The following is a 27,175-nucleotide window of genomic DNA, read 5'->3' as shown; positions in this document are numbered from 1 at the left end:
TACTTCTCAAGAGTCACTGACTTGGTTAGATGAGTGAAGGGTTCTTGTCCAGGTGATGACCCACCTTAGTTGTTTTCTGTGCTTTCTTTTTCTTTGGTGTTGCTGAGCTGGCCAGTGCATTCCTTTTTTTTAAGAACATACCAGATTGTTCATTTGAAACATCTGAAATGATTTTCAGATTTTTGTTTTATCTGTTCCAACTGTCAAGGAATAATGAGGGAAAAGGCTTCACTTGGCCATGAAAGTGCTTGGCAGTCAATTACCCAATTACTTTTGAGCCTCTGAAAATTGGGCCTGTGTTTAAATATGTCTGTAATTCCTATTTCAAGGGGTTTAACAATACGTCTGTTGAACCCCTTGAATTAAAGCTCAAAGTCTGAACTTCAATCACATCTTGATTGTCTGATATAAAATCAGCTGTGGTGGTGTACAGAGGTAAACTTAAATATCTGTCATTTTGCGAATACTTATGGACCCAGCTGTAGTAAACACCAACTAAGCCTAACCTAAATCAGTCCGCAGTTTATGCATCCACACAGAGGAAACATTTGCATTAATAAAGTCAGGGAAATTACATGATCATGAATATGCTAAATGATTTTTTTATGACGTACAAAAAGAAAAGAACCCAGCTGTTGATCGTGGAAACTCTGTATATAATATATAGGAAAATTGTATCAGCTGATACACATAAACTGTAGAAAGGGGACTAAATCTTCCCTTTAATGTGGTTTCAGCTGTCACCCATGATTTATTTAATATTTCAGTGTTAAATACAGTATGATCGCCAGGTACAAATGAGGTGTTAAACATCTGCCAGAAGGGCAGCAAAGGTGACGTACGTCACTTTCACACGCAGCTTCTCAAGCAAGTGAAAACATGTGCACATTTCCCATCTGGTCCCACACACATCACTCAGGGCAGACTGCCCGCATTTATATGCCTTTCATCTCAAATGAGATGCTAGAGTCATTAATAAAAGACTCTGTGGGTCTCTGTCTCACATGTACACACAGACACACACACTCAGTTTTATGGACCATTGATAGCAAATTCATCAGTGGCTCATGACGGTTGTAATGCCTAAGTCTGACGAATGAAGGCGGCCTGCAGTGTCTGCTCTGTCTGGCAGTGCTTTGCTCTGGATTAGCTAGTCAATTCTCATGAGCTGAACAATCTCCCTCCGTTGCCTGAGGAGATGACAGGGTCACGGCTGATGAAAATGAAAGGGAAAAAAAAATTAAAAATCACACCTTGCCTTGGGGCACTCCATCATAGAATTCAAACTCTAATATTATATATTAACTGAGACAATGATGGAGAAAGATTGGTATTCAGGATAAGACCTAAGGGAATAGGGGTTGCTATTTATTGACAACCACACCAGCATGGAAGCTTAAGCCTCCACTCCCCGCGATCTTTAGCCTCGCAAAGTATGAAAATATCTGATTTTTTAATGAGTGAGTGTTAAATGAGAATGTTTCACCCCCTATGAGGGTTCACTGTGCACAATCGATTGCTTTCACTAAACAAACTACGACCCGTTCGAATTCCAGGAATTCCAGGTTGTCATTGTTAATTCAACTCAAATGCATATAAATGACAATGTCGTTCACTGCGTGGCTTCCTGCCTTTCATTCCAACACTGTCGATCAAGTAGTCTCTGCTTCAACATCCAAGAATCTGACATCCACATGCTGGCAAGCCCATTTCATGCTTCAAGTCCTTGGAGTAATGGGGGCCGAACTTGTGTGAGAGTGAGGGGTTAGGAAAAAAATGATCAGAGAGAAAGATAGGCAGTAATCTCAGCCGCATTCCACCACAATCTGCGTCCGCCGGTTTAAAATCGTCACTGTGGATGGTACCGGCCACAGTTTTAAGAAAGCCGCAAAATGCAAATACAGTCACTTTGGCATATGAAGCTACTACAATGTAACTGTGTCTAAAAGAAAAAAGATGCATATTCTCTCAGTTTTCTTTGAGGGGCTTTGGCAGGGGAGATTTAAAACAGTCTTTATTTTGGTGCCCTTTAACACAGTTACATAAGCAGCCCTCTTATTTTCACAGTCTGTATTCATACTAAAGTGATAGTAATCCATGGGTTTGTTTCAAAGGCTGCAGTCATCTAAGTTAAAAACCCAAACAGTGAGATTATCATCCTTCAGAAACCGCAGATGGACAGATATATGTGAGAGCTCTTTGATTTTTCTTTTTTAATTTTTCAAATTAAGAGCAGAATTTCCATGACACGTGAAAGAAAGATGGCTTAGGTCAACAGGGACAGACGATTAGATTACTTGGTAAGAGCCTGAACTGATGGAGCGACTGGAGGAGTCCAAGATTGCAAATGTGCAAAAATGTATATCCTTTCACAAACGTGCAGAAATGACAAAGTGCAAGCTAGCAACTATCCTCCTGCCACAAATTCCTTATTAGACTATTTATCGTCCTCCAGCATTTTGTATTAGTAGGCAATCGGGTAGTAAATAAATGCTGCTGAGTCCAACCAGAGCCAAGTCTAAGTTACTGTAATTGCAGAAATGTGCACTATTTGCTTATTCATGGGGATAACTAATTAGGTGTACACTGCTATCTAAGGTGGCGTATAATGAATTGGTGCTTTGCTAAGGTGGCTGTGCTAGATATACACTACTGTTTGTGGTTTTATTCTTGGACAGCTTACACCAGACACGATGAGCATGTTAATTAGTTGCACCGGGCCAGGCAATAATAACTGTCATGTTTATGCTTGATGAGCTGTGCTGGTAGTATAAGATGTAAAAACATGCCATTCATAATGTCATGATATGAAAAAGTCTCTATCAACAATTAACTTGTGTTCTAACATCTATTACAACTATCTTCCTTTTGGTTCAATTATATTATTGCACATTGTGAATGAACACTGTGCTATTGAACTTTATTTTCTCCTGGGTGTTGCTGCTAAACACACAGCAAACAAATTAAGAATTAATTTTGTGCATGAGTGGGATAGCTAGTTAGATGATAACATATCAGATTCTAATGACACAGGAGGAATACATTTTTTGGAGATATATTGTTGGGGTTTTTTAGGTAAGCATTCAGAAGAAAATGATTCCTCCTAATGATTAGGTGGACAAATGAACTGAGACAGGTAGCTAAGAGGTGTCTGGCTGTTATTACGACAAAGCAGGTGTGAAGTGCATGCATGTGTGTTTGTGCGCATATTGTTAAAAATGACCTTTGGTCCCAAAGGCTCACACTATTCTTATTAATAGTCTGGGCCATGTGAGAGGCCAGACACTGTGTCACCATGGATATTTCATCAAACTGTTGAGTCTACAAGCACACACACGCATACACACACAAAGTCAGAGTACCTGCATCAGGTTGCCATTGTGATGAAAACCAGCAATCTATAATTTCAACAGAACACACACACACACACAGACACACACACACCAATAAACAAACAAAGTGACAAAAATAAAAACAGCCATCTAGAAATGTCACGCCAAGATGACAATGATGATTTGGTAGCCAAATTAGGATATGGAGCCACCAAAACAATCCCAGTTGATTAGATACTGGGAGGGAAATATGTAGCTAATGGTTATGGAGTTACATTTATTCAGTTTTCAAACTGACTAGCGACTCAGCTGACAGCTTCTGCAAACAAAGCCACGAGATTGAAAAGACTGTCACTGCAAATGTGTGGCACCTTTTCAGTGACTTACTGAGAGCAAGTTCTGTCATCCAGCCATGTATATTTGATGAGCTGTGGAGGAATGGACAGTGTCTGAAAACAGCACCCAACAGAGGGACCAATTTGATTTGTGACAGTGACAAAACAAGCGGCCAAATTAATCTCAGTTTTTATTTAATGCTGTGGAGTAAATGTGATTAGGCACCAAGGTGTTCAAACAGAGAAATAAATGCAAGATAATAAAAGCCCCAATCAGACCGCCTCATTGAAAAACAAAATTACCTCTCGCGCTAAGATAGTGGCAAATCAGACTTACCAAGGCGCATGATTATTATACTTTCTTTACCATTATCCCTGACTTGATTCCAACAGGCAGCTGATTATCTGTATCTTGTTCCAAATTGTCATCTGTCTGCCACAACGGGAAGAAACTGGCTGGTACATGCGAGAGCCGCTTGCTGCACTCACCTGCAGCACAGGCGCTGAAATAACTAGGACAGAAATCAGCTACAATTATGCTGTCAAAATGAGCTGACTGAAAATACATGCAGGCTCCCAGGCATAATGCACTGATTGACATAAACGCATAAATGGACGTGTGCAAGCCTTTGGAGGCACATACAGGCATCAGCACACAAACAGAGCTCACCTGATCCTTACTGAGTGTCAGGTTAGTCAGACAGCAACAGCCTGTCCTGTTTTACAGCTAGCTTTATAGAGAGTACCCATCTACGGGGTTAAGACCAATCATGTCACTCCTCTGAAGCACATGTTTTCTCTCTGGCTGACAACTGTGAGACAAAAATGAGCGGTGTAATCTGCAATGATTGGGGGTGTGGATGGTCGAGTGCTGGCAGAGGTAAAGAACACAGGTTTGATGTGGCGAGAAGATCAAAACCAGAAGATTGTGCTGCTATAAAAATTATCAACAGCTACGACCACACAAAATCTGCTGCTATGGTTATAAGTAGAAACGGCTGCATGTCTAATGCTGTCCAATTCCAGTTTACAAAAACCGGCCGCAAATTACCTACGTGGTAATCACAGGGCACGCTGGAGAAATTTGAGACGGAAAGCTGAGTAACTGTGCACAATTGCAAATACATAACCACACCTGGGATAGTAAGGGTTGGGCAAAGACGGCCTTCCATATCCTCTAGGTGTTTCTTTTAGCGTAAATGCACCTCTTGTGTCACAACCGCACCTTGAGGTTAAGAAGATTTACATGACACGCTTGAAAAATATACAAGAACGAAAACAAGCTTTGCTAATCTGTTCTGTTATGTGAACTTTTACCTCTGTGCTTGGAATATCTTTAGTCCAAGGTTGAAAAGCCGCTCAGCTACCAGTATGGAGATGCAATGCAGGTATTTGGAAGCAAAACAAGAGGGGGGAAACATCTATAGTTCTTCCCACAGTTGCAGCATTTTTCAGATGTAAGGTAATTCAATACTCTTCAGTTAAAATAGTCAGAAACCGTCCTCGCTGATGCGGCGAAAATTTCCTGTGTTAATGAAAGACGTGTATTCAGAGTAAAGTGGCAACTAAGAATCTGAGACCGCAGCGTTTACATTAGAAACACAACACACTGCCTTGTTTACATGGAAAAGAAGGTTATGTGAAGCTCCCCAAACTTCCAAGACTGTTATCTAGTTATCCGCAAGTAGCAAAGCCTCAGTCACACCCTGTTCTGAGACATCCACACTAATATAATAGTGTGAATCACTGTCATATTTTTAGACTTTTGATTTCAGGTTGAATAAAATCTCTTCAAGTTTATTCCATGCAAGTCAGCTAGGAAAAGTAAAACAAGGATGTCTGTTCCCAAACTCAAACAATAGCAGCTACTCTGAGGTCATCTCAGGTTAAAGTCTCCCAACGGCTTAACACTAAAACAGGTGACTGACTACGTATGGCACCAGGCGACATGTCAGCACGATGTGCTTTCATGTTAAACAGCACCACAAATCTCCGGCGATCTGGCAAATTTCGTCAAGCAGGACAAACACAAAGAAACACTGTCTTTTCAGTGTAAGACCTTTGAATGACTGAAACGCACTTCATACTCCAGTCTAACTCTGGCTGCTGCACTTGTTCCATTCACTCACCAGACTTTCCTTGCTCCCTGTCTGATTTCATCCCCTCCCCCGAGGGGAGTTCACCAGAGGACTCCAGGATCTGACGTGCGTCCTGAGACTTTCAGGACAGACCAAATCCTAAAATTACTGTTTCTTCAGCTTCCCAAACTCAAACCCTGTCATTCTTTAATTTTCATCCCCTAAAGTCAGGCTCAGTTGACACCAGGAAATAAATCCAGGAGTTATTCCTCTGTCTTTCCCCTGTAAGTGTACCTGTTCAAGGCTACTCCCATGAATTCAATGATACAGTGCATTAGGCCCCTCCCACTTGGCTCAAATAGTTAACTAGGTATGAAGGAGGAGCTCAAAGGGGCCATGACTACGATTTTCCCACATTATTCTAACACAGAGATGCACCAATGAGGGAAAGAGCCAAGCCAAGGTGTAGTCTTACAGGCAGGTGGGTGTTAATTTGTGTGCAATCCAATACCAGCAAGCTGGACAAAACCAGGCCTGTTGACTCGCCCGAGGCTTGAGTAAGCTAATGCTTTTAAAATAACACTTAGATCATAAAAAAGATCTTTAGCACCATTAAAACCACTGCTGCTGTGGGAAACTTTTGCACAAGAAAAATATCACGTGAGTTTTCTTTCTTGTGGTTGTCGAGCAACTTGAACAGTGCAAACTAAGTGTGCTCTGCAGAGTAAAGTAGAAGCTTAGGCAACACAATAATGTTTGGATTTATGACCAAATTTGTGGGATGTTCACAGGATATTGTCGTCATTTCTGGATTAAAACATAAATCCACTTTAAAATGTAATAAACTGGATGTGTTTACACTGAATTGTTAAGGCAGTCTTTTAAAGCCTTCTGCATTGATTTTATATGCCTCTTGTTAATATTCTGGTTGACAAGGAATGTGTACAAAGTCACTGTGACTTAAAGCAGACACAGATGCGTGCCATTTGTAATCTTTTCTTTTTGTCCAACCACCCTTGCAGTGACACGATATTTGAGGCAGGACGGTGAGTGAAGAAATGCTGATGGCCTAGTAGTTAGACAGAAGGAGCTGAGATTTTAAAGAAAGTTGATAAGCCCATGCATTAATTAAGGTTTATTCATCTTTCCGCAAGGAAAAGATAAGACCTTTACAAATGAGCAGAATGATGACGATGACTATAAAAGTATTTCCTACAATTAAAGCACACATAGGGAATTAGTCATAAAAAAGACAAAACAGTAGAACAGAAACTAATCAGAGAATAACAACGAGGATGTTGAAGTTATTTCCCCTTCATTCCACATAGTAATTAGGAATAAATCAGCAGTTTCTGTATGCCACTCTTTGCACAAAATTCATATTATATCAGGTGATTCAAAGTCAAATTTTAAGGATTTAAAATTTCTCTTCTCACTGTTAATCTCATGAATTATTTATTTTTATGCATTTTAAAAACCTTACTGGCCTCCTGGTGGTGTGTTGTCAAAAACCTTCTTAAACCATAATTTAAAAGTCTACTTTATGCTCAAATTAGAAATCAAACATGGCAAAACAATGCAGCGTGAAATGTGATCAAATATAGAACAATAACTACGGAATTGCTCTTTATTATACGACATCCATAAAGTATGTTCTGGACTCAACAATAGCAAATCACAAGACTTACTTTACAGACGTGTTTGTAAAAGCCCATGTGTACATTTTACTACAAAGAGCAAATATCACAAAAGTGTCTGAGATGTCTATTGCACCAGTCTATTTTCTTCTGTTTATTCAATTCAGGGCTGGAGCCTATCCCAGCTGTCACTCTGAGTACACTCTGGACAGATCTCCAGCCTACAGCAGGGCTAACGCAGAGGGACAGACAACCATTCGCACTCACATTGAAACCTACGGCTGATTTAGAATCACCATTTAACCTAAGCTATACATGCTTTTGGACTGAAAGACAGGAGAACCCAGAGAGAAGCCTCACAATTATGGGGAAACTATCCAAACTCCACACAGAAAGGACCCACTGACTGAATCTGAACCCCAGACTTTCCTGGTGTGGAGCAGGGCTCCTAAATACCGCACCACCTTGCCACCCCCCGACTTCTATTGGAAATATTTCAAGGTCAATTAACATCTATGGCAGAAGCCTATGTTATCCACATATAAAGCACAAAGTAAAATGAACTCAACTGAATTAAATAAGCATAAATACTGACAACATGGGCACATAGAGGCACTATTTTTTGTGAGGCCACATCAAATACAAGACTTTGTACTGTGAACATGTGCTAATGTGATTTCACTTCATGATAACACACAAGGATGTTCAGCAATGCGTGGGAAGAAGTCTCCTGAGTTATATTGTCCCACACAATTGGAATCGAGCCACTGATTTTTTGCTGTAACTTATTTTTCCTGTACAGCCGTAATCCCATTCCACAGGATGGTAACCAATACCTTTTAATGCCAGTGAAGAGGAAAGATGGAGTTAAAGTAGCTATAAAGGAAGTCATGTACCTCTGCACAGTGTGTAATGAATCTACGGATGAGACATGACTCAGCTTCCAGCTCTGGAGAAAAGTCATTTATCGTGTACAGATGTTGGCTGTAAAAATTTCTACAATAATTTTAAAGAAATACATGGGGTGGGGGGGACCTCAGTGCAGTACCAAAGAAATTATTGCTCTGCTGTTCTTGAAATGTGAAATGAACTGGCAATTAGATTGGGTTTTACCATATAAAACAAAGGCAAGCAAGTTGGATACATCATTTTTATTATACTGTTCTTACTTAAGATTTGTTGGGACATGCTAGAAGACTATAAGGTTACTAGTAAGAGATCCAACTGTAGCTCAAACTCAGACACTTATGAAGACAAAGTGCTAATCAACAGCTCTGTTGGGTTTCCTAATTAAAAGAATGTACTTGGCATTCACTGGCTATTTACACTACATTAAGACAGCATCAAATCACTCTTCAGGGACTGAGGAACATGGGGAAAATTAGCTATCTGTGATACACATTGCTCCACTGCCTGATGATAAAGTGATTTCCCTGTATTTTATGTGAAATTATGAATGCGAAAGAAGCTTTTCTGCATGTCCTGGATGCCTGGAGGTGATTACCTCGAAGCACAGTCCTTTAAATTAAAAATAATTAGAGCAACCAGTCTCTTTGTCTATGTGCAGTGAATTAGGTTGGCACAATAACTCAAAGAAAAGCAAGCAAAAAACTTCAAATCATGTATGTGTGTACATATAGTATGTGTGCGTACACAGTATATAAGTATAGATCTCTAATGTCAGCAACATGGTGCGGACAAAGTCCACCAAACTGGCCTTTGTTACAACACACAGTGCGTGTGTTAATGGACTTCATGTCCTCATAAATTCTCACTTTCCCTTTTCCTTCTCTCCGTGGTCTTTCTCAACAACCTTCAAATAAATCAGGATTAAATCAGTCCATAAGTCACAAAGTGTGAACTAATGGAGTTAAAAGTAGTAGTGAACTGTGAAGAAGACCAAGTAAAGAGAAGACGGTTCTAAGCAGAATGTGATACAAAAAGTAATAGAGGGAGATGTCTCAGAAATAAAGTTGTCACGGCAGTCTGAGCCACTGTAAAACACTGCAGAGGGTAAATGATCTCACGTACAGCAGAAAACTGCTGCAGCGCTGTTCTCTGCTGCTTAAAATTTCAGCACTGCAGCACTATCCACAACAAAATCAAGCTAATCAATGTGTGTCTTCTGCTGCACATATGCTTTTGTGTATCACTGGCTTTTTTGGCACTATTTCTTGCATTTTTCTATTTGTCCGGCCACAAGAAGTGGAACTGGGGACTCAGCTGCCGAAACATTTTAGCCCATCTGGTATGTGTACAAATCAGTAGGGTCAGGTGGAGGAGTGCATGGTTGTTACCATAAGTATGAGGGACTATCAGCTCAGCAGTCGCCATCAATGATTCTTAACAACAGTTCTTGACCTGCCTCATAGTGCATTACAGTGATTGAGCGGACGTGACTAAATGTTCCCTTTAAATCCATTTGGTGCAGGGGTTTCACTTTAAAAAAATCTACAAACTATGTAATTTCCCCATAAATGCCCAAATGTTTGGATACATTTGTAACCCAGGGGTTGTAACAAAGAAACATAAGTGTTTATAATGTGTGACCTCAAGACAATATTGCTTCTTTCCTATAATTTTCTCCACACACCTCACCTTTTTACTCTTTTTTACCACAGGCAAAGCACACAAAATGGGGACAGAGATTCAAATGGAAAATTGTAACTTGAAACTTTGCATGAAGTTCTAACGACTACTTAGTACTTTTATTGACCTATTGTGTCTAAACCTAGAGTTTGGCCCACATTATCTTGAACAACACAACTGTTGTTATTTTAAGTAGAGGGACCAAACCAAGCTCGTGTTGCAGATATAGGATGAAGTGATGACCATCAGCTTTGATTTCAGGAGCTTAAAAGAATATGGTTTCTAATTGTTGAGAAATTAATATGAAAGCTGATTAACAGAAGAGGGTTATTTCTTCATTACGTTGTTTTCTTCTACGTTTTGAAGGACAAACTGAAGGTGGCCAGCTGGCTGTTCATTTCATTTCATTTCATTTCATGATCCAAGGTACAATTTAGAAATTAAACAAAACACACACACACATTTAGTATCACCTTGGCACAGTGCTAGGCTAAGGTGTAAATCCAAATCCTAATGAGGTGTAGGTGTGGATTTTAAGACTGCAAAACAAACAGAGAAACATCTCAGAAGGAGTCAGACAATATATAATCTGATTAAGAGCACAGAGCGTTTAAATTCTGGAATGAAATTTTTAAAACATGCATTTAATTCGGTCATTACAGGTTTGAGTAGATGGCACAGCACACCTGAGTGTTTCTCAAGGTGATGACAGACAACCTGCAAACTAAGTTTCTTTCTATTTGGGTTTGTTTGTAGCTCAGGAGTCATCTAGCCAGGTCATCTACTAATCAGAAGGTTGGTGGTTCAATCTCTAGTCTTCAGTCTGCACACCTAAGTATCCTTGGGCAAGATACTGAACCAAAACCTGCTCTCTGATACATTGAGTATGAATGTGTGGATGTTAGCGAGAAAGCACTAAGGTGTAGGGAAAAAAAGCACGTGTGTCGGTGACTCAGGCAGTTTGTATAAAGCTCTTTGACTGCTCAAGTACAGCAGAAAGGTGCTACACAAGAATCAATCCATTCATCAATCTACATGTTATGTTTTTGACACATTTTAAAATGAATTCATATTTCCTTATCAATCAAAACACAATATTCGTTAGTGTCGTAGCAAAATAAAGTTTTGAAGTGTGAACTGGAAACTCATTAAAAAGCTGTCTGTGGCTCTTATACTTTGCATTAAACTAATAAACGGTCTGATTATTTGGCAAGAGCAGAAATCTAAATCTTTGTAGCGCCACAGCTAACGCAATGGGTTTTAATTTACACTCCTTGAACACTTTTCTTAAGAACTCTTTAAACCCATCTTAAAAATGTTTTGAGAAAGGTCTTAGCTATTACATTACTCAGTAAAACAGATGGCTGTACTGTAACCAACAAAAGCCCTGCTATAAAGTCTTTGGTCACAGATTTTCATCTGGGATTCTGAAAGCAGATGTGACTAGAGGGAAGGGTGGCGGAGGGGAAACTTAACACCAACACAAACGTTCCTGTTGGATCCCTTTTTTAACCTCTTAATGGATTATCTATGATATTAAGGCTTGTTGAGTGGTAAAGACCACCCAGAAGTCTGTGCTTCAGATTTGTTTAGTTGTTTAGTAACTCAGTCCGTTGCTTGGCACTAAGTAACCAACATATGTGTTGTGTGTTGCGCCCATTCAGTTTATGACTGCAACTGCTAACCAAACTTGCTGGCCTCACCTGACAACTTGAATCTATTTAAGATAACTTCTTACATGGTGGCAGCTTATACATCAACATTGAAGCTACAGTGGGGCAAAAAAGTATTTAGTCAGCCCCCGATTGTGCAAGTTCCCCCACTTAAAATGATGACAGAGGTCAGTAATTTGCACCAGAGGTACACTTCAACTGTGAGAGACAGAATGTGAAAAAAAAAATCCATGAATCCACATGGTAGGATTTGTAAAGAATTTATTCGTAAATTAGGGTGGAAAATAAGTATTTGGTCAATAACAAAAATACAACTCAATACTTTGTAACATAACCTTTGTTGGCAATAACAGAGGTCAAACGTTTACTATAGGTCTTTACCAGGTTTGCACACACAGTAGCTGGTATTTTGGCCCATTCCTCCATGCAGATCTTCTCGAGAGCAGTGATGTTTTGGGGCTGTCGCCGAGCAACACGGACTTTCAACTCCCGCCACAGATTTTCTATGGGGTTGAGGTCTGGAGACTGGCTAGGCCACTCCAGGACTTTCAAATGCTTCTTACGGAGCCACTCCTTTGTTGCCCGGGCGGTGTGTTTTGGATCATTGTCATGTTGGAAGACCCAGCCTCGTTTCATCTTCAAAGTTCTCACTGATGGAAGGAGGTTTTGGCTCAAAATCTCACGATACATGGCCCCATTCATTCTGTCCTTAACACGGATCAGTCGTCCTGTCCCCTTGGCAGAAAAACAGCCCCATAGCATGATGTTTCCACCCCCATGCTTCACAGTAGGTATGGTGTTCTTGGGATGCAACTCAGTATTCTTCTTCCTCCAAACACGACGAGTTGAGTTTATACCAAAAAGTTCTACTTTGGTTTCATCTGGCCACATGACATTCTCCCAATCCTCTGCTGTATCATCCATGTGCTCTCTGGCAAACTTCAGACGGGCCTGGACATGCACTGGCTTCAGCAGCGGAACACGTCTGGCACTGCGGGATTTGATTCCCTGCCGTTGTAGTGTGTTACTGATGGTGACCTTTGTTACTTTGGTCCCAGCTCTCTGCAGGTCATTCACCAGGTCCCCCCGTGTGGTTCTGGGATCTTTGCTCACCGTTCTCATGATCATTTTGACCCCACGGGATGAGATCTTGTGTGGAGCCCCAGATCAAGGGAGATTATCAGTGGTCTTGTATGTCTTCCATTTTCTGATGATTGCTCCCACAATTGATTTTTTCACACCAAGCTGCTTGCCTATTGTAGATTCACTCTTCCCAGTCTGGTGCAGGTCTATAATACTTTTCCTGGTGTCCTTCGAAAGCTCTTTGGTCTTGGCCATGGCGGAGTTTGGAGTCTGACTGTTTGAGGCTGTGGACAGGTGTCTTTTATACAGATGATGAGTTCAAACAGGTGCCATTCATACAGGTAACGAGTGGGGGACAGAAAAGCTTCTTACAGAAGACGTTACAGGTCTGTGAGAGCCAGAGATTTTCCTTGTTTGAGGTGACCAAATACTTATTTTCCACCCTAATTTACGAATAAATTCTTTACAAATCCTACCATGTGAATTCATGGATTTTTTTTTCACATTCTGTCTCTCACAGTTGAAGTGTACCTCTGGTGCAAATTACTGACCTCTGTCATCATTTTAAGTGGGGGAACTTGCACAATCGGTGGCTGACTAAATACTTTTTTGCCCCACTGTATGCCCCTCATTCCTATTCTCTATGGATGCAATCAGAGGAGTCGCCCCCTGCTGGTCATTGATAAGAACTTCATTATTCAGACCAAGAAACTATACTCAATGAGATTAGCTTTATTTGGCTAACCTGGATTTCTGGTACTAGGGTTCAGTCTGAACTGAACTGAACTAGCAACAACTAAACATCACAGCTTTACAACTAAATTTATGTTGTTTTGTGATGACATTTCAGTCATTTAAATATGACAATAGGTTAGACAAATACAGCCTGCCTCTGACTGGATTCTGTGGGATGTAGAAAGAAGAACAAAACAGGATTTTTATTGGTAAATGGTCTAATATAAGCTTGTGTTTTACTGAATTTTCTTCTTAAACTGTTTGTTAAAGCAAGCCAGCCATGCACACACATTGGCGCACACACGTAGGCATACACCCACATGTACTGATATGCATATTTGGGGTTTTTTTTCCCCTGTAACAGTATTTCCTTTGAAGACTGCTTAAATAAAGCCCTTCACAGCAGACAAGTATGATCTAGACCCTTTGAAATCCAGCTTTTAGACTTCATGACCTTTGAGTTCTACTTTTCAGAAGCCTCCTTTAATGAAGCCGTTAGAAAGCGACAAAGACCGAAGACAGTCTCACTGCTGCTCTGCTCCCTCCGTCAGCTTTAACCTCTCTGTAGCTTTTAACAGGAAGGCCAGAGGACACACAAGCACACAGATAAGATCGTTGTCTGTGCAAACTGCGGCACAATTTTCTTAGGATTCATAAGATCACATTTCTGTGGATCGACGGCTCAAAACTCCATTACAGGGATATAATCATTATGTCCAGAGTAATAAGTCTAAATTACCATTTCCCTTCCTTTCTTTGGTCATACTAGCCGGATTATGTAAAAACTGGCCACGACCTTGTGATCATGGCATACAGCATGTAACATAATAATATTGCTCTGTCCAGTTACTGCACTTATGCAAATGAGTCACATTAAAATGGCAAGCCTAGCTACTCTTGGACAATTGTGTCTAAGCATTTCTGAGTAGCTATTTCTGATGTGTGTAAATTACAATGGAGAGGCCTGGATATTGTTGCTGAAGGCAATTTAGCTGCCACTCTCCCACTGGCTGTAAGAGGGCTTCGATTGGGGCAGGTGTTTTGGAAAGTGTCAGCACATGAGAAAAATGGAAGTGCTCAGCAGAGACCGCTCTGCACAGTCACCCCCCCCACACGCACAGCTTCACATTCTCCCGTGCTTTATTAATCGTTTGTTCTTTTCTGTCTCCGCCCGCTTCACCGGTTGATTTTCTCGTGTTAATCAGAATATGCCTGCAATAACGTTTCCTTATGTAATCCCTCACCTAGTCTTTCTCCTTCTCCTTGCAGTGCTCTTCAACTCTTTTATCCTCCACTTCCCCCTTCCCTGTCTGTCCTTCCCTCCTAAGCCAGTTTTCCCTGGAAGCCCTGTTTGACTCCTTCGCATTGACCTTCCTATCTAATGTGGCGCACATACCAAGCCTTGCCCGGCTGGTGACATCAGTGCCACTTAATGTGCCGAAGCAGCACCTGTCTTCATTATGATCCAGCACTCACTGCTTACATTGGTCTCTCCCTCTCCTTCCCTGTCTCTCTCTCTCATAGCACAGCCTCTTAGATCCCCGTTCTCATTCTGATGAAACTTGTGGTGATATACGTGGCCTTGGCCACTGCAGGGGTTTGGTGTGCCTACGTGCTTTTTCCTGAGTCTGCACATTTACAGCACCCAGGAAATGTCTATAGAACTAAAGGACCAGCTGCTTTATGCTCTGTAGGAGTGACGCACATATAAAAGGTTTAAAAATATGACCGAATCTGTCAGTATATCTGCTCGCTTGAGTCTCAAAAGCAGAGTTTATATGTTATCATGTATTTTATGTTTACAGTATTGAAGTGTTAATAATTTATTAAGCTGTCGGTGAATGCAGTGAAGAATGACAGAAATACAAAAGTAAAAGTACCTTACAGTTGTAATCAGGCACAAGAAACTGCAAAAAATGATTGTTGTGTGACCATTTGTGAGTGCACTCAGTACCATCGCCACACTGGCACACACTATTAGGAAGAGACAAGAGACCTGGCATTCAAATAAAGCCCTAAGCAGGATGCTCTAATGAATAAAGGCCCTGGGCGGCTGCCTGGATGACAATAAAGATCCATACTGGAACTGGCAACTTTACAAGACACACTAGTCAGGACACACTTCTGGACTGACGCCGTACTTAACATCTTTGATCTTCTATAAAAGACTCCAAGCTTTAGTGATGAAAGTGCTGGAACATGGAGACGGACTCCAGACAAACTACTAAAAGTGTTTGTCTGGAGAGCGGCTGGCGCTAATGTGAGACCCGTCTGACCACCCAGTCAGATAAGCATCATGGGAATAAATACAGTCTTTAAAGTTAATAGGCTGCTTTTCCAGATGGCTCTCGGTGACACAAGTGACTAAACACACAGGGCAGACTGTGGTGACGGTGAAGCATGAGCTGAAGTTGGGTAACCGTTTAATAAAAAGTAAAACAATCATTTTCTAAATTGCTTCTAAGTGCATAATATTATAATTACTATGAACTTCTGACCTCGTTTAAGTGATTAAAAAAGCATCTCTTTTTATAACACATAGAGCTTAAATAATATAGTACACTTGAAACAACATGGTGGAATCAGTTCTTAGTAGTTTAAGTAATACACACTCTCATTTCTGACAAATGCAAGCCGACACTGCTGAGACGGGGGAGTAAGTGATGCGCTTACTGCATTACAAATCCTCGCGTGCACATCTTAAAGACCCTGAACCTGACATGTTTATGGATTTAATGCATTTCCAGCTGCATGTGTGTGTACATACACTATATTTGCATATGTGTATTTAGGCGAATCTATATGAACTTTCACATCCACCAAAGCTTTAACAGCAAAGCAAGCGCAGGAAATGAAACATATTTCACCTGATTAGAGTCTTACCTTTGTCCAGAGAGGCATCTGGAGAATTGAAGTCCATGAGACTGCTGATTTCAGTCTTGTAACAGAGTTCGGTAGCCGGGGGCTTCTGCCTCTGGTGGGGAGAGGGATCTAGGAGAAGAACAAGCAACCACCGGTTTTAACTTGATGAATAACATGTAAAAGGATCAATGAATACAAAGAACAATTCATTTGTATGATATGCAGTTTGCACTATAAGTATTTGGATACAACAAAGTTTTGGTAATCTTGAGTCCGCACACCACCAAGGTAGACTTTAAATCAATAAAGCTGCGATTCAAGTGCAGATTTTCAGCTATAAATCAAAGGGTTTCACAGAAGTACTGCTTTAACTGTTTAGGAATTACAGTCATTTTTAGTCTTCCAGTTTTAGAAGCTCAAAATTAATTGGACAATTAACTGACAGATGAGCCCTGTTCTCCCGTCATTCCTTGGTAAATTGTGCAGATAAAATATCTGAGGTTGGTTCCAAGTGCCAAACTTGCATTTGGTAACTGCTCACTGCAGCTTTCAATATGAGGTCATAAGGTGTCAGTGCAACTGAGTGAGGCTATCATTAAGCTATCAGAGGGACAGCAGCCAAATCTATATTCTGGATCTATAAATTCATGGACCAATAGACCTAAAAGACCACAGATGACGAGTAAAGTGGGACAAATAATTATTCCTTTGGCTAATAAAACCAAAACAAAAGAGGTAGGCATATTGTTATCAAAATCTACAATCAAAAGAATTCTTTGGATAGATGAAGCAAGAGAAACTTACCAAGGCAATGGGAGAAAAAGAAAAGTATGGCAACGTAAAGAAAGAAATCATAATCCAAAGCATTCCCCATTATCTGTCAAGCATGATAGAGACAATGTTACGGCAGGTATGGCTGCCAGTGGACCCAGGTCATGAGTGTTTATTGATGATGTGACTGCTGATAGAAGTAGCTGGAGAAGTTGTGAAATGGGCTATACTCTCTGCTCAGGTTAAGCTAAATCTGCAACACTGGTCACACTGACAGCACTTTGCACTGCAAGTGGATAACAACCCAAAGCAAACTGCAAACATTTCTCAATGCAACTAAGCTGGATATTTTTCAAAGGCCAAGATGACCCGATCTCCACCCAACAGAGCAAGCATTTCAGCTTTGACTACAAGGCTGAAGTCAGCTGCAGCGGTCGGTGACGTTCATGGGTTCTAAATTTCACTGTCTGCAAGTCATTGTCTACTAAGGATTTTCATCCAAGTAATAAAAACAATCTTAAAAATTAAAATCATGTCAGTGTGAAAGTCTCTGAAATGTGGGACTATGTTTGAAAATGGTTTGAATTAAAGCTGAAAGTCACCTCAGTCAATCAAGATGTGACTGAAGTGCAAACTTATTAACATAAACAGACCGACAGGCATTACAGGTTGCAATGTGTGTAGGAACCAGAAGGATTAATGCCGCACACAACACCAACAAGTCCACAAAATCCTTCCCAGTACACACATAATCAACTTTTACTCCTCACTCCTTACACTGTAAGGAAACTGAGAGACTGATGCACACACATAAATATTAGCATTTTTATAACCCGAGTGCATTTGATTTCATGTGAGGTTCAGTGGTTTCTAATATAGTTTTTGGTTCCCACCAGTGGCATGCAGTGAATGCATATTGAATGCATTGCTCCAGGTTAACTCACATAAAAGTGTTTGCTAAAATGACTTTGTCACTTAGACGTGTACAGTCAACTTCTGCTGTCCTCTCAGTCCATCACACTCGTGCATGCATGAAGAGTTTTAGACACCCAACACTCCAAGAATGACAATTGCTACTTCAAGACGAATAATAAAGTTCTCTTAGCAAAAAAAAGTTGAAATATTTGAGATTCTCCTCTGCTCACACATACAATAAAATTCCCATTTCTGCAAACTACATCTTTTCCACTTCACTCTTCAATCTCTGCTCCTCCCTGGCCTCTACCCGTTCCTTCTGCCATCACTCCACCACCCACCTATTAAGATGCTGTTTGCTGGTTGAATTATTTGCAGTAATTGAGCACAGATGTGTCTGGGAGCTGAAGTTCCAGGGGTGGTGCTGTCATTACGGCAAGATTAGTCATCTCACTTTTTAAAATGGGTTTTATAAGGCTACAAATAACAGCCTGGCTCCCTGTCCCCCACCTAAGGTGATTGGTAAAACATGAGGGCTGTTTTTAACTGCGCATAACTCTTTGCCACCTTGCAAACGTATAATTTTTCAAACTCGCCCGAGGTGCAGCCTTTGGCACTGGGAACACAGATGTCAGTTTTTTGAATAATGTATAAATTCAAAGCTCACACTTATCTGCCAAGTTCAAGCCGTTGCTGCCCAGTAGCCTCGTGAAAATGTTTTATCTTCCCTGCATAGTACCTTTGACAGGCCCTCACCGACATTTAAAACCCAGGCAAAGGCTAAGAGTATGGTGGAATAAATGCCAAGGAAGAAGTAAACCATGACAGCTGTTTGATGACGATAGTAAGGTTAAGCCGGTATGGAGGGAAAAAAGCATAGAAATATGATGCAGACTGAGCTCAGGTATGACTTGACAATTTAAAAAAAAATAATAATAAAAATTTTAAAAAAAATTTTAAACTGTGAATACCATCATGTCGAGCTAAAATAACAATTTCCACAAATACCTTGAACTCATTTACTCCTCATCTCTGGATCTCTTCATCTCTCTCTCAAGTTTCAAGTGTTATCCAAAGGGTATTTTGGTCATTTCAGATTACATTAGATTTTTTTTATAAGATTATGAAATGATCAAAATACTGCTAATGATTGAACAGACTTGAACACCTTTATAAAAAAAACTGGTCTGAATATCCACAAGGAAATGTTTAATAATCGTATTATGTATTATAAGGAGTGTATTAATCAAACAAAATCTGCTTACTACTCCACCATTATCTGTTCAAAAGATGACTCAACCAAGATACTGTTTTCACTGTTCAACTCTTCTTTCAGGTCACCAGATTCTTTACCTGCTCATCTTTACTCAACCTCCTTTTGTGATTCTTTAATGTTATTTTTCATTGAGTATATTCACAAAATACACCAAGAACTGGTTTCCAATGTTCCATTTAGCTCTTCCTGTGTAATTCATCTCCCATCACACTGTTTTTCTGCTTTCCAGCTCCCCTCGGTTACTGATATTTCAGATTTCATCTGCAAGTCAAAACCTTCTACTTGTCAGCTAGACACCATTCCTACAGTTTTGGTTAAGGCATGTTTACCTTCTTTGCTTCCCCTCATATCTGCCATCATCTGCTCTTCACTTACCACTGGAACTGTTCCTTCTTCCCTCAAAATTCCCGCCATCACCCCAATATTGAAAAAAACTGGTCTAGATCCCAATAATTTTGAGAATTTTTGGCCTATTTCCAATCTACCATTCCTTTCAAAAATTCTTGAGAAAAGAATTCCACTCACAATTAATTAATAATAATAATCTGTATGAACAGTTCCAGTCTGGTTTTTGCCCCTCCCATAGCACGGAAACAGTACTTATAAAAATAACCAATGATCTTCTTATGGCAGCTGACTCCGGTTCACTTTCCATTCTTATTCTCCTCGATCTGAGTGCTGCTTTCGACACTATTTCTCACTCTATACTTCTCAGTAGGCTAGCCTCTATCGGTCTCTCCCATACTCCACTAGCCTGGTTTAAATCATACCTGTCTGATCGCACTCAGGTCATTCAACTCAAATCCTTTACTTCTCAGCCCTTCCCTTTGACCACTGGCGTGCCCCAGGGATCTGTCCTAGGGCCCCTTCTTTTCATTATCTACCTTCTACCGCTTGGACATATTTTCCGTAAATACAATATCCATTTTCAGTGTTATGCCGATGACACGCAGCTTTATCTGTCCACTAAACCTGATTCTGCTCTTCACCCTCTGTTTAGCTGAACAAAATTCATGGTTCTCTTCTAATTTTCTCAAACTCAATAGTAATAAATCCGAGCTCCTCTTGGTCGGCACTAAATCAACATTATCCAGAACCAACAGTTTCTCTATTACTATCGATAACTCACCGGTCTTCATTTCTTCCTCTGTGAAAAGTTTGGGTGTCATCCTCGACAGTACTTTACCTTTCAATTCACACATTAATAATGTTACTCGGTCTGCATATTTTCAATTGCGCAACATTAATCGTCTCCGTCCTTTTCTCACCCCACATGCCACTGCCATTCTTGTCCATAGCCTTGTTATTTCCCGGATTGATTATTGTAATTCACTTCTTTTTGGTCTTACTCAAAAATCCACCCACATGCTCCAACGCGTCCAGAACTCTGCTGCTCGTATCATCACCAGGACCCCTTCTGTCCACCACATCACTCCTGCCTTGCAGCAGCTTCATTGGCTCCAATATAAATATCGCATCAATTTCAAAATACTCTTGTACACATTTATTAAGGCTATTCATCATCTCTCTCCTCCATATCTCTCTGATCTGGTTAAGATCACCGCCCCATCTCATTGTCTCAGATCTTCTTCTTCCCTTTCACTCTCCGTCCCTTCCCCCGTCTTGCAACCATGGGGAGCAGGGCTTTCAGCTGCTCTGCTCCACGACTCTGGAATTCCCTACCTCCTAATCTAAGAAATATCTCTTCCTTCTCACTCTTTAAGTCCAAACTCAAAACCCACTTGTACAAAATAGCTTATCCCACATAACCTCTCCACTCTGCTATTTTATTTGTTTATGTCTTATGCTTTTATGATTCTGTAAACTGCTTGCTTTTATGTTGCTTTTATTCTACTGTGTACAGTGACCTTGAGTATTTTGAAAGGCGCTTTCAAATAAAATGTATTTTTATTATTATTATTATTATTATTATTAACACTGGTTCAGTTAGTGCACACTTAAGTCAAAGGTATAGAGAGATTTCTGCTCTAAGGATTTTATAAGAAATGCTTTTCAAATTTACAGGCTTAAGATAAAAAACACATTTAACAGTAGGGGGAGAGATCAGTCAGTCTGCAGCTCTGAAAATATAAAATGTCATTTTTTTAGTCAAATTGATTTATCAGGGAGGTAGATGTGTTTTTTCGGTCACTGTTCATGCCCTTTGAATCAATGCGCTTTTGAAATCGCTGAATATGTGGGTCTAGTGTGGTCCAAGTGCTTCATATTGATCGTTAAATCTTCAGCTCAGCTCACTGAAGTCAAACGTACACTATATCAAAAGGCTGATAATATTGGAGTGCTGAAGAAACAATGAAAAATATCATCTTTTTTGTTGCTCTGCATCGCTGCATTTGCTGCACTGCACCTTGAAAGAGAGTGAAGCTTTCTGTAAACCTTTCCCTGTGCATCTTTTAAATCATGTTTGGTGTGATCTATTAAGGATTTGAGATAAGAGCATCATTTCATCTCTCTGTTTCCAGCTTCCTGTTGCTTTTTCCCCATTTCCTCATGGTCCAACCGGAATATTATCTGAAAAAAAGTATTTTTTTCCTTATTTCTCTCAAAGTGCACATATACACCACACACTATTAAAGCATATAGGGGTTGTTTTTTTTTTCCAATCGGGCATAAAAATGAAGAAAGCTGCACACTTAATGTGATGCATACATTATACACCATCAGAGTGCATGTCATTGCATGCCATTATTGCTCGATTTTGAACCGTCTTTACCTCCTGCACCTTTGGATTTTTTTAGGTTTCCCAACCAAAGGTCAGTCTTTCAGACTTTATTGAAGCATAGGTATGAAAATATATAACATATAAAGCCAAAAACAAAGTCTGCGTAATCCTAACGAGCTTGACAGTCAATATTTGTTATGACAACACAGCCTGAACTTCTTTAGGCATGCTCTTTCATTCCTTAAGGGAAAAAGACTTACCATTCATGTCCTACAGACATAACATGACATAAAAATACTTATTTTCACCTTCACTGTCCAGTTTCCTCAGTTTTCTTAAGGACACACTGCACACCATGTTGACATATGTCACGTTTTCCTCTAATTTCACCTTGTTGGTGAAAAAAGTCTTATAATATTTAATGCCTGTCAAACTGTGTTTAATTTGGCCTTTTTTTTTGTAGACTCAACTAAAGAGCTGTGAATCAATGATGTGTTTTAGTAACATTATGGATATGAAAAACGGATAATCAAATTCTTTGTCTCAATGCATGACTAATGATTGTTTTGCCTGTTATGCATATAAGTGAATGAATGAATGGTTGCCACGTTACTGCTAGTTGCCACCTGTCTGTAAGCCCCCTTTCGAGTTAGAAGAAACTGCAAGAAAAGAAAAGCGACCTGTGAGGCTTGCCAGACTAGCCATTAGGTGGCCACCGTGCGAATATGGCCCATGGATAAATAACCGAAGCATTTCATGCAGAAAGCTGTGTTTTCTGTGGGAGAGAATAACATATTTTGGTGTGAAGTTTAGGTTCCTGAATTTCTGCAGACAGGGGACAAAATATCCAAATACTCACAATACTGAGGAAGTTCAGAAATAAATAAGGATAGTATGCAAAGTTTTGTTGTTGTTGTTTTTTTTTACCCATTTCATTTAAATTCCCCCCAAAATGAATTTCAGTACATCACATCAGAATCCAGCTCTAGCCTCATTTTTAAGCTACAAAGAAAGAAGGAGGTTTGGGGATAATAATTTGACATTCACAACACTGACTCATCAGCTCTGTCTTATTAAGTAAGAAGCAGCGTTTGTGTTTGCAGAGAGGTTTATACACAAACATAATAGCTGCAAAGGGGTTGCAATATCTCTCAAAATAAAACGTTCACGAGAAAGCAATAAACTGCGTTGCAGCAAATATGTTTTTGGTTTTTTTGTTGTTTGTTTTGTACAACTGATGAGAATTTATGACACTCTTTGACTTGGTTCCATTTTCCCATCAAACGTCCTCGGTTTGCTTTATGAATAACAAGCAGTTCAACTTAATATTGAGCACACAAGTGAGGAAAAAGGTAATTGTTCTTTGATGAAATAAATATTGATTTGGCAGAGACACTAAAACAACTGTTATACTTCATGCAGTAAATATGTACGTAATTATCAGAATCACTTTGCCGATCCGCTTGTGCCGAAAGCAATCCGACACGCACAGAACGTCACCTACGTGTAATACAGGTCCTCGCAGGCATGTTAATCACTTGTGGGAAATTTCTCACTTTCTGACACACACAGTCTGTGTTACAGAGATTTTATTCAGTTGTATGGCCATTTTTCCTTATTAAAACAATTCTTCCCATGCAATTACACGGGAATAGCAGAAAAGCAAGGAAAAAAGGCAAAGATATGCTCATTTGAAAGACATGCATCATACTCCAAAAACCATAATGTCACAGAAAAAAAGAAACATCAATTCTTCAACTCTGAAAAATAGAAAAAAAGACAGCTCCCGTAGTGAGATCAGTGTAGTGGGGTGTAGCTACAGGAAGACTAGGATGGTGGTTTTTCTGAACATGTAAACACATTTGCTTTCAGGAAGCATGTCTTAAAAGGCCATTGCATGCCAAGCACACACCACCTGCTATTATGTAAAATTATGTAAAATTAAATTAGCTAATTAATAAACATTTAAAATTTTTAACTAGAAACTAGATATTTTATTGGGTTTATTATATTTAATCTTTCCTACAAGACGTTTGAAAAGAGTTAGGTCATAGGCAACAAAAGACTGAGACAATTAATTAGGTTAACTGGAAGCAGGTCAATGACGTGACAGGGTATAAAAAGAGCATCCAAAGAGGCCGGGTCTTTCACTGTGATTTCACTGTGACAGGCTGCTTTAAAAGAATAAGAATAATGTTTCCTGTTATGAAAACTGAATGGAAACATACGGGGATTTAATCACCTACAGTTGATAATGTAATTAAAAGACTGGAAAAATCTTTGTATGAAAGGGAAAATGCTGACAACCAAAAATGAATGAGTTTAATCATACTCTTAAATAGCAGCTAACACAGCCACTGAATATCTAAACCAGTGCAGAAATTATTTGCAGATTTATCAACCGACTGTTCTGACAAGCACGCTAAATATTTGCTGATTTGTCTTCTCAGATGTTAGGATTTTGAATCTGGGGAATTGTTAGTGCCATATTTCTGTTCATTAGTTATTTAAAATCATTCTAATTATCCTAAACTGTAATGTTTGAAGCATATACTTACTAATTTTTACAATGTTTCTCCTTAACCATAAAAAATGCTACAAAACAAACACAAAAAACCCACCCACCTGCCTCTTCAGTAATGCCACCTGACTGCTGATACCCATAGGTGCCTGATTTACCTTCATACATCTGCAGTAAAACTTGCATGGACAACTCAGACAACAAGAACCCCCTGTTGTTCCCCTTCTCAGCAGGGATGAAACAGGTTGCATCTCCCAAAATAAACTGCTCCCTCAAAATACAGACAGCCAAGCTCCCTTTACATCACCGAGGCTGTAGGAAGACTTACTTCAAACTACAGACATTGTGCATTTTTAAAAGACCTCGGATGCTTGCCAGCAGGGAGCCAAGTATTTCACACCAAAAACATAATCTGTGAAGCTGAGAAAAATATTCATAGAGGGCTTCAGTGTTTTATTTTGTTGTTATTATTGCTGCTGCTACCATGAATAGATGATATAGTCTGAACATGGCTGGAAGTATACCATGTTTTTATATATGAGCACATACAGCACTGCAAAAGTCTTAGGCCAGCAGTCGGTTTTTATTTTTTACTTTCTCAAGGTGCCAGCGCTTCTTGTAAATATTTGAAATGGGCTTGAGCAATAGTTCTTTAAGCTTTCTGGAGTCTTTTCAGAGGTTTTTCTTTGAATATTGGTCACTCCAGTCTTTGAACCCGATTGTTTTCAAGGGAATCCTTTTTTTATTTGTTAAGCCACTTAACACTTATGAATCATTCAATGAAAGCCACTTAACAGATAAGATTTCCAAAAACGACTAAAAAACTATCAACAGCAGATGAACAGTATCTGAAAGTCATGTCCTTAAGCAATAGGAAAAAATCTAGCAAAGACTATTGTTCACCAAAGCCTCATCAAAAATGATCTCAGTGAAGGTTGGCTGTCAAGAAGCCATTTTCAAGGAAGGATAACAGGGAGAAAAGGCAATAAAAATCAGTTATCAACAGCTCTTATGTAACAATAAATGCAAATTTAAAAAAGCAAGAACTTAGTTTTTCGACATGGCAAGGATCCCAAACACAATTCCAATAAAAACTCAGTTTTTGCCTTATATACTGTGTTTCCAAGTATATTTCTATGTATATTCAATAAACTGCTGCACCTATTACATATTAGCAAGATAAAAAGAAACGATGGGAGCCTCTAGCCTTTTGCAGTACTGTATGTCCATCACTACAGCATGTATCTATCTATCCTGCTGTAATCAACCAACACATTGATTTTGCCATTTTAACAAATTAATTGATTTTATGGTTCAAAGCTGCCAAAAGAAATGTTGGATCCATTTCACATCCTCTTTTTTCCATCAAGTCCACCCAGGATGGCCTCACTCTCAATGAAACACATTAACCTGGCATCATAATAATAAGAAAGAGACTTCATATAGCGGAAGACCTTATTACATTTAGTGACCGAATCGTTTATAGCCAGTCACTGTAATAGAACACAGCGACACTCTACATTTACAAAGCGTTCAAGTTCATAGTTTTATGGAGATTACTGTAGAGGCCAAGTCAGGGAGTCACATTCCAATATGGTGAACTCTGTGAGGTTATGATATTAAATGTTCTATATTCTATCAGTCCTACAGGGGAGACCAAGTGGAAATGCTAATCTCTATGGTTGGACTGTTCCCTCTCTCTGTCACACACATTCCTGTCACTCCCTCTCTACCTTGAGCCCTCTCTTCTTTCTTACTTGGCTGACTTCACCACTCCAACATCACCTTTTTTTCCTCCTGATTTCTGTCCTTTCTCTGTCACTGTTTAATGGGGTTCCCCAAGCTCTTCTTTCTTCTGAGCCTGCCATATTTTATCAGCCGGCACAGTGCAGGGAAAGGCGACGGCTGGAACAAAAGCAGACCCTAATGAGTAGTGGAGGTGATTAAGGAATGAATAGACGGCTGCTGCTGGAACCTTCACCAAGCTGCCCGTGTGCCCCTGCTCAGTCTGCAATCTGCAGATAGACACTGCCTCGCTTTTCCTACGTCTGCCACTCGCCTTTAATTACGCTGACATTCTCTGGTTCCGAGAGTGCTGGACTTGTGATAAAGCTCACGTATTTATGCATTAATCATAAGCAGCCAGGACAGGCCTTTTCCCCCCACTGCTTCACCTGCATCGAGACCCCAATTCAAGGCACCGTATAAATGTTCGGAAGATTAATGGAACTAATGGACCTGGGGTTTGATTGCGGGGAGCCGGTGCTTAATCTGTAGCCGCCCACACTAACTACCCCAGATCTCAACATGCCTCGTTCTCAATTCACATTGTAATGAAAGGCTGCCGAATATGCGAGGCAGGCCATTCAAGGAAGCGTGTAGGCTAGGGATGTTATTAGTTGGTATAAGGACTTAGGAGAAAATGAGCTGCTGCCTGAGAAACCAAACCGAGGAGAAGTGGGCTTTTGTTAACGCGCGAATGTCATTTTCACAGCAGCCATCTGAGGAATGAACACGTCGTCACTGTATGTAAAGTGAAAAATGTCCTTTCTGCTCAGCTCTATTACAGACAAGAGACAGGTGCCTGCCAGCACTACAGTATTTTAAAATGGCCTGAGCACGGCCACTTCCGCACTTTATCAGGAATCAAAGTACTTTGGGAGATGGAGAGCAGCATGACAGCTC

The 27,175-nt window shown here is 40.0% G+C and overlaps 1 protein-coding gene across 7 annotated transcripts in view; it reads right to left on the bottom strand.

Moving 5' to 3' along the window:
- kazna (kazrin, periplakin interacting protein a) overlaps positions 1–27,175 on the bottom strand; it is a 198,226-nt gene that overhangs the window by 44,181 nt on the left and 126,870 nt on the right. For 6 of the 7 annotated variants that reach the window (XM_085258563.1, XM_085258562.1, XM_085258566.1 and 3 more), the window contains one exon: positions 16,346–16,453. In XM_085258563.1, the coding sequence (XP_085114689.1) occupies positions 16,346–16,453 (108 nt within the window). Of the gene's footprint in view, positions 1–5,796; positions 6,021–16,345; positions 16,454–27,175 lie in introns of those variants that run through there. The other variant, XM_085258569.1, reaches the window with a different exon arrangement.

This window comes from Mchenga conophoros, linkage group LG20 (genome assembly GCF_057382185.1).
Source record: "Mchenga conophoros isolate Kocher_MC1m ecotype Shallow Benthic linkage group LG20, M_conophoros_male_GT1.1, whole genome shotgun sequence".
In the NCBI taxonomy this organism is placed as follows: domain Eukaryota; kingdom Metazoa; phylum Chordata; class Actinopteri; order Cichliformes; family Cichlidae; genus Mchenga; species Mchenga conophoros.
Note: the sequence above shows the minus strand (reverse complement) of the source record. Positions and strands in the feature narration are given on the sequence as shown.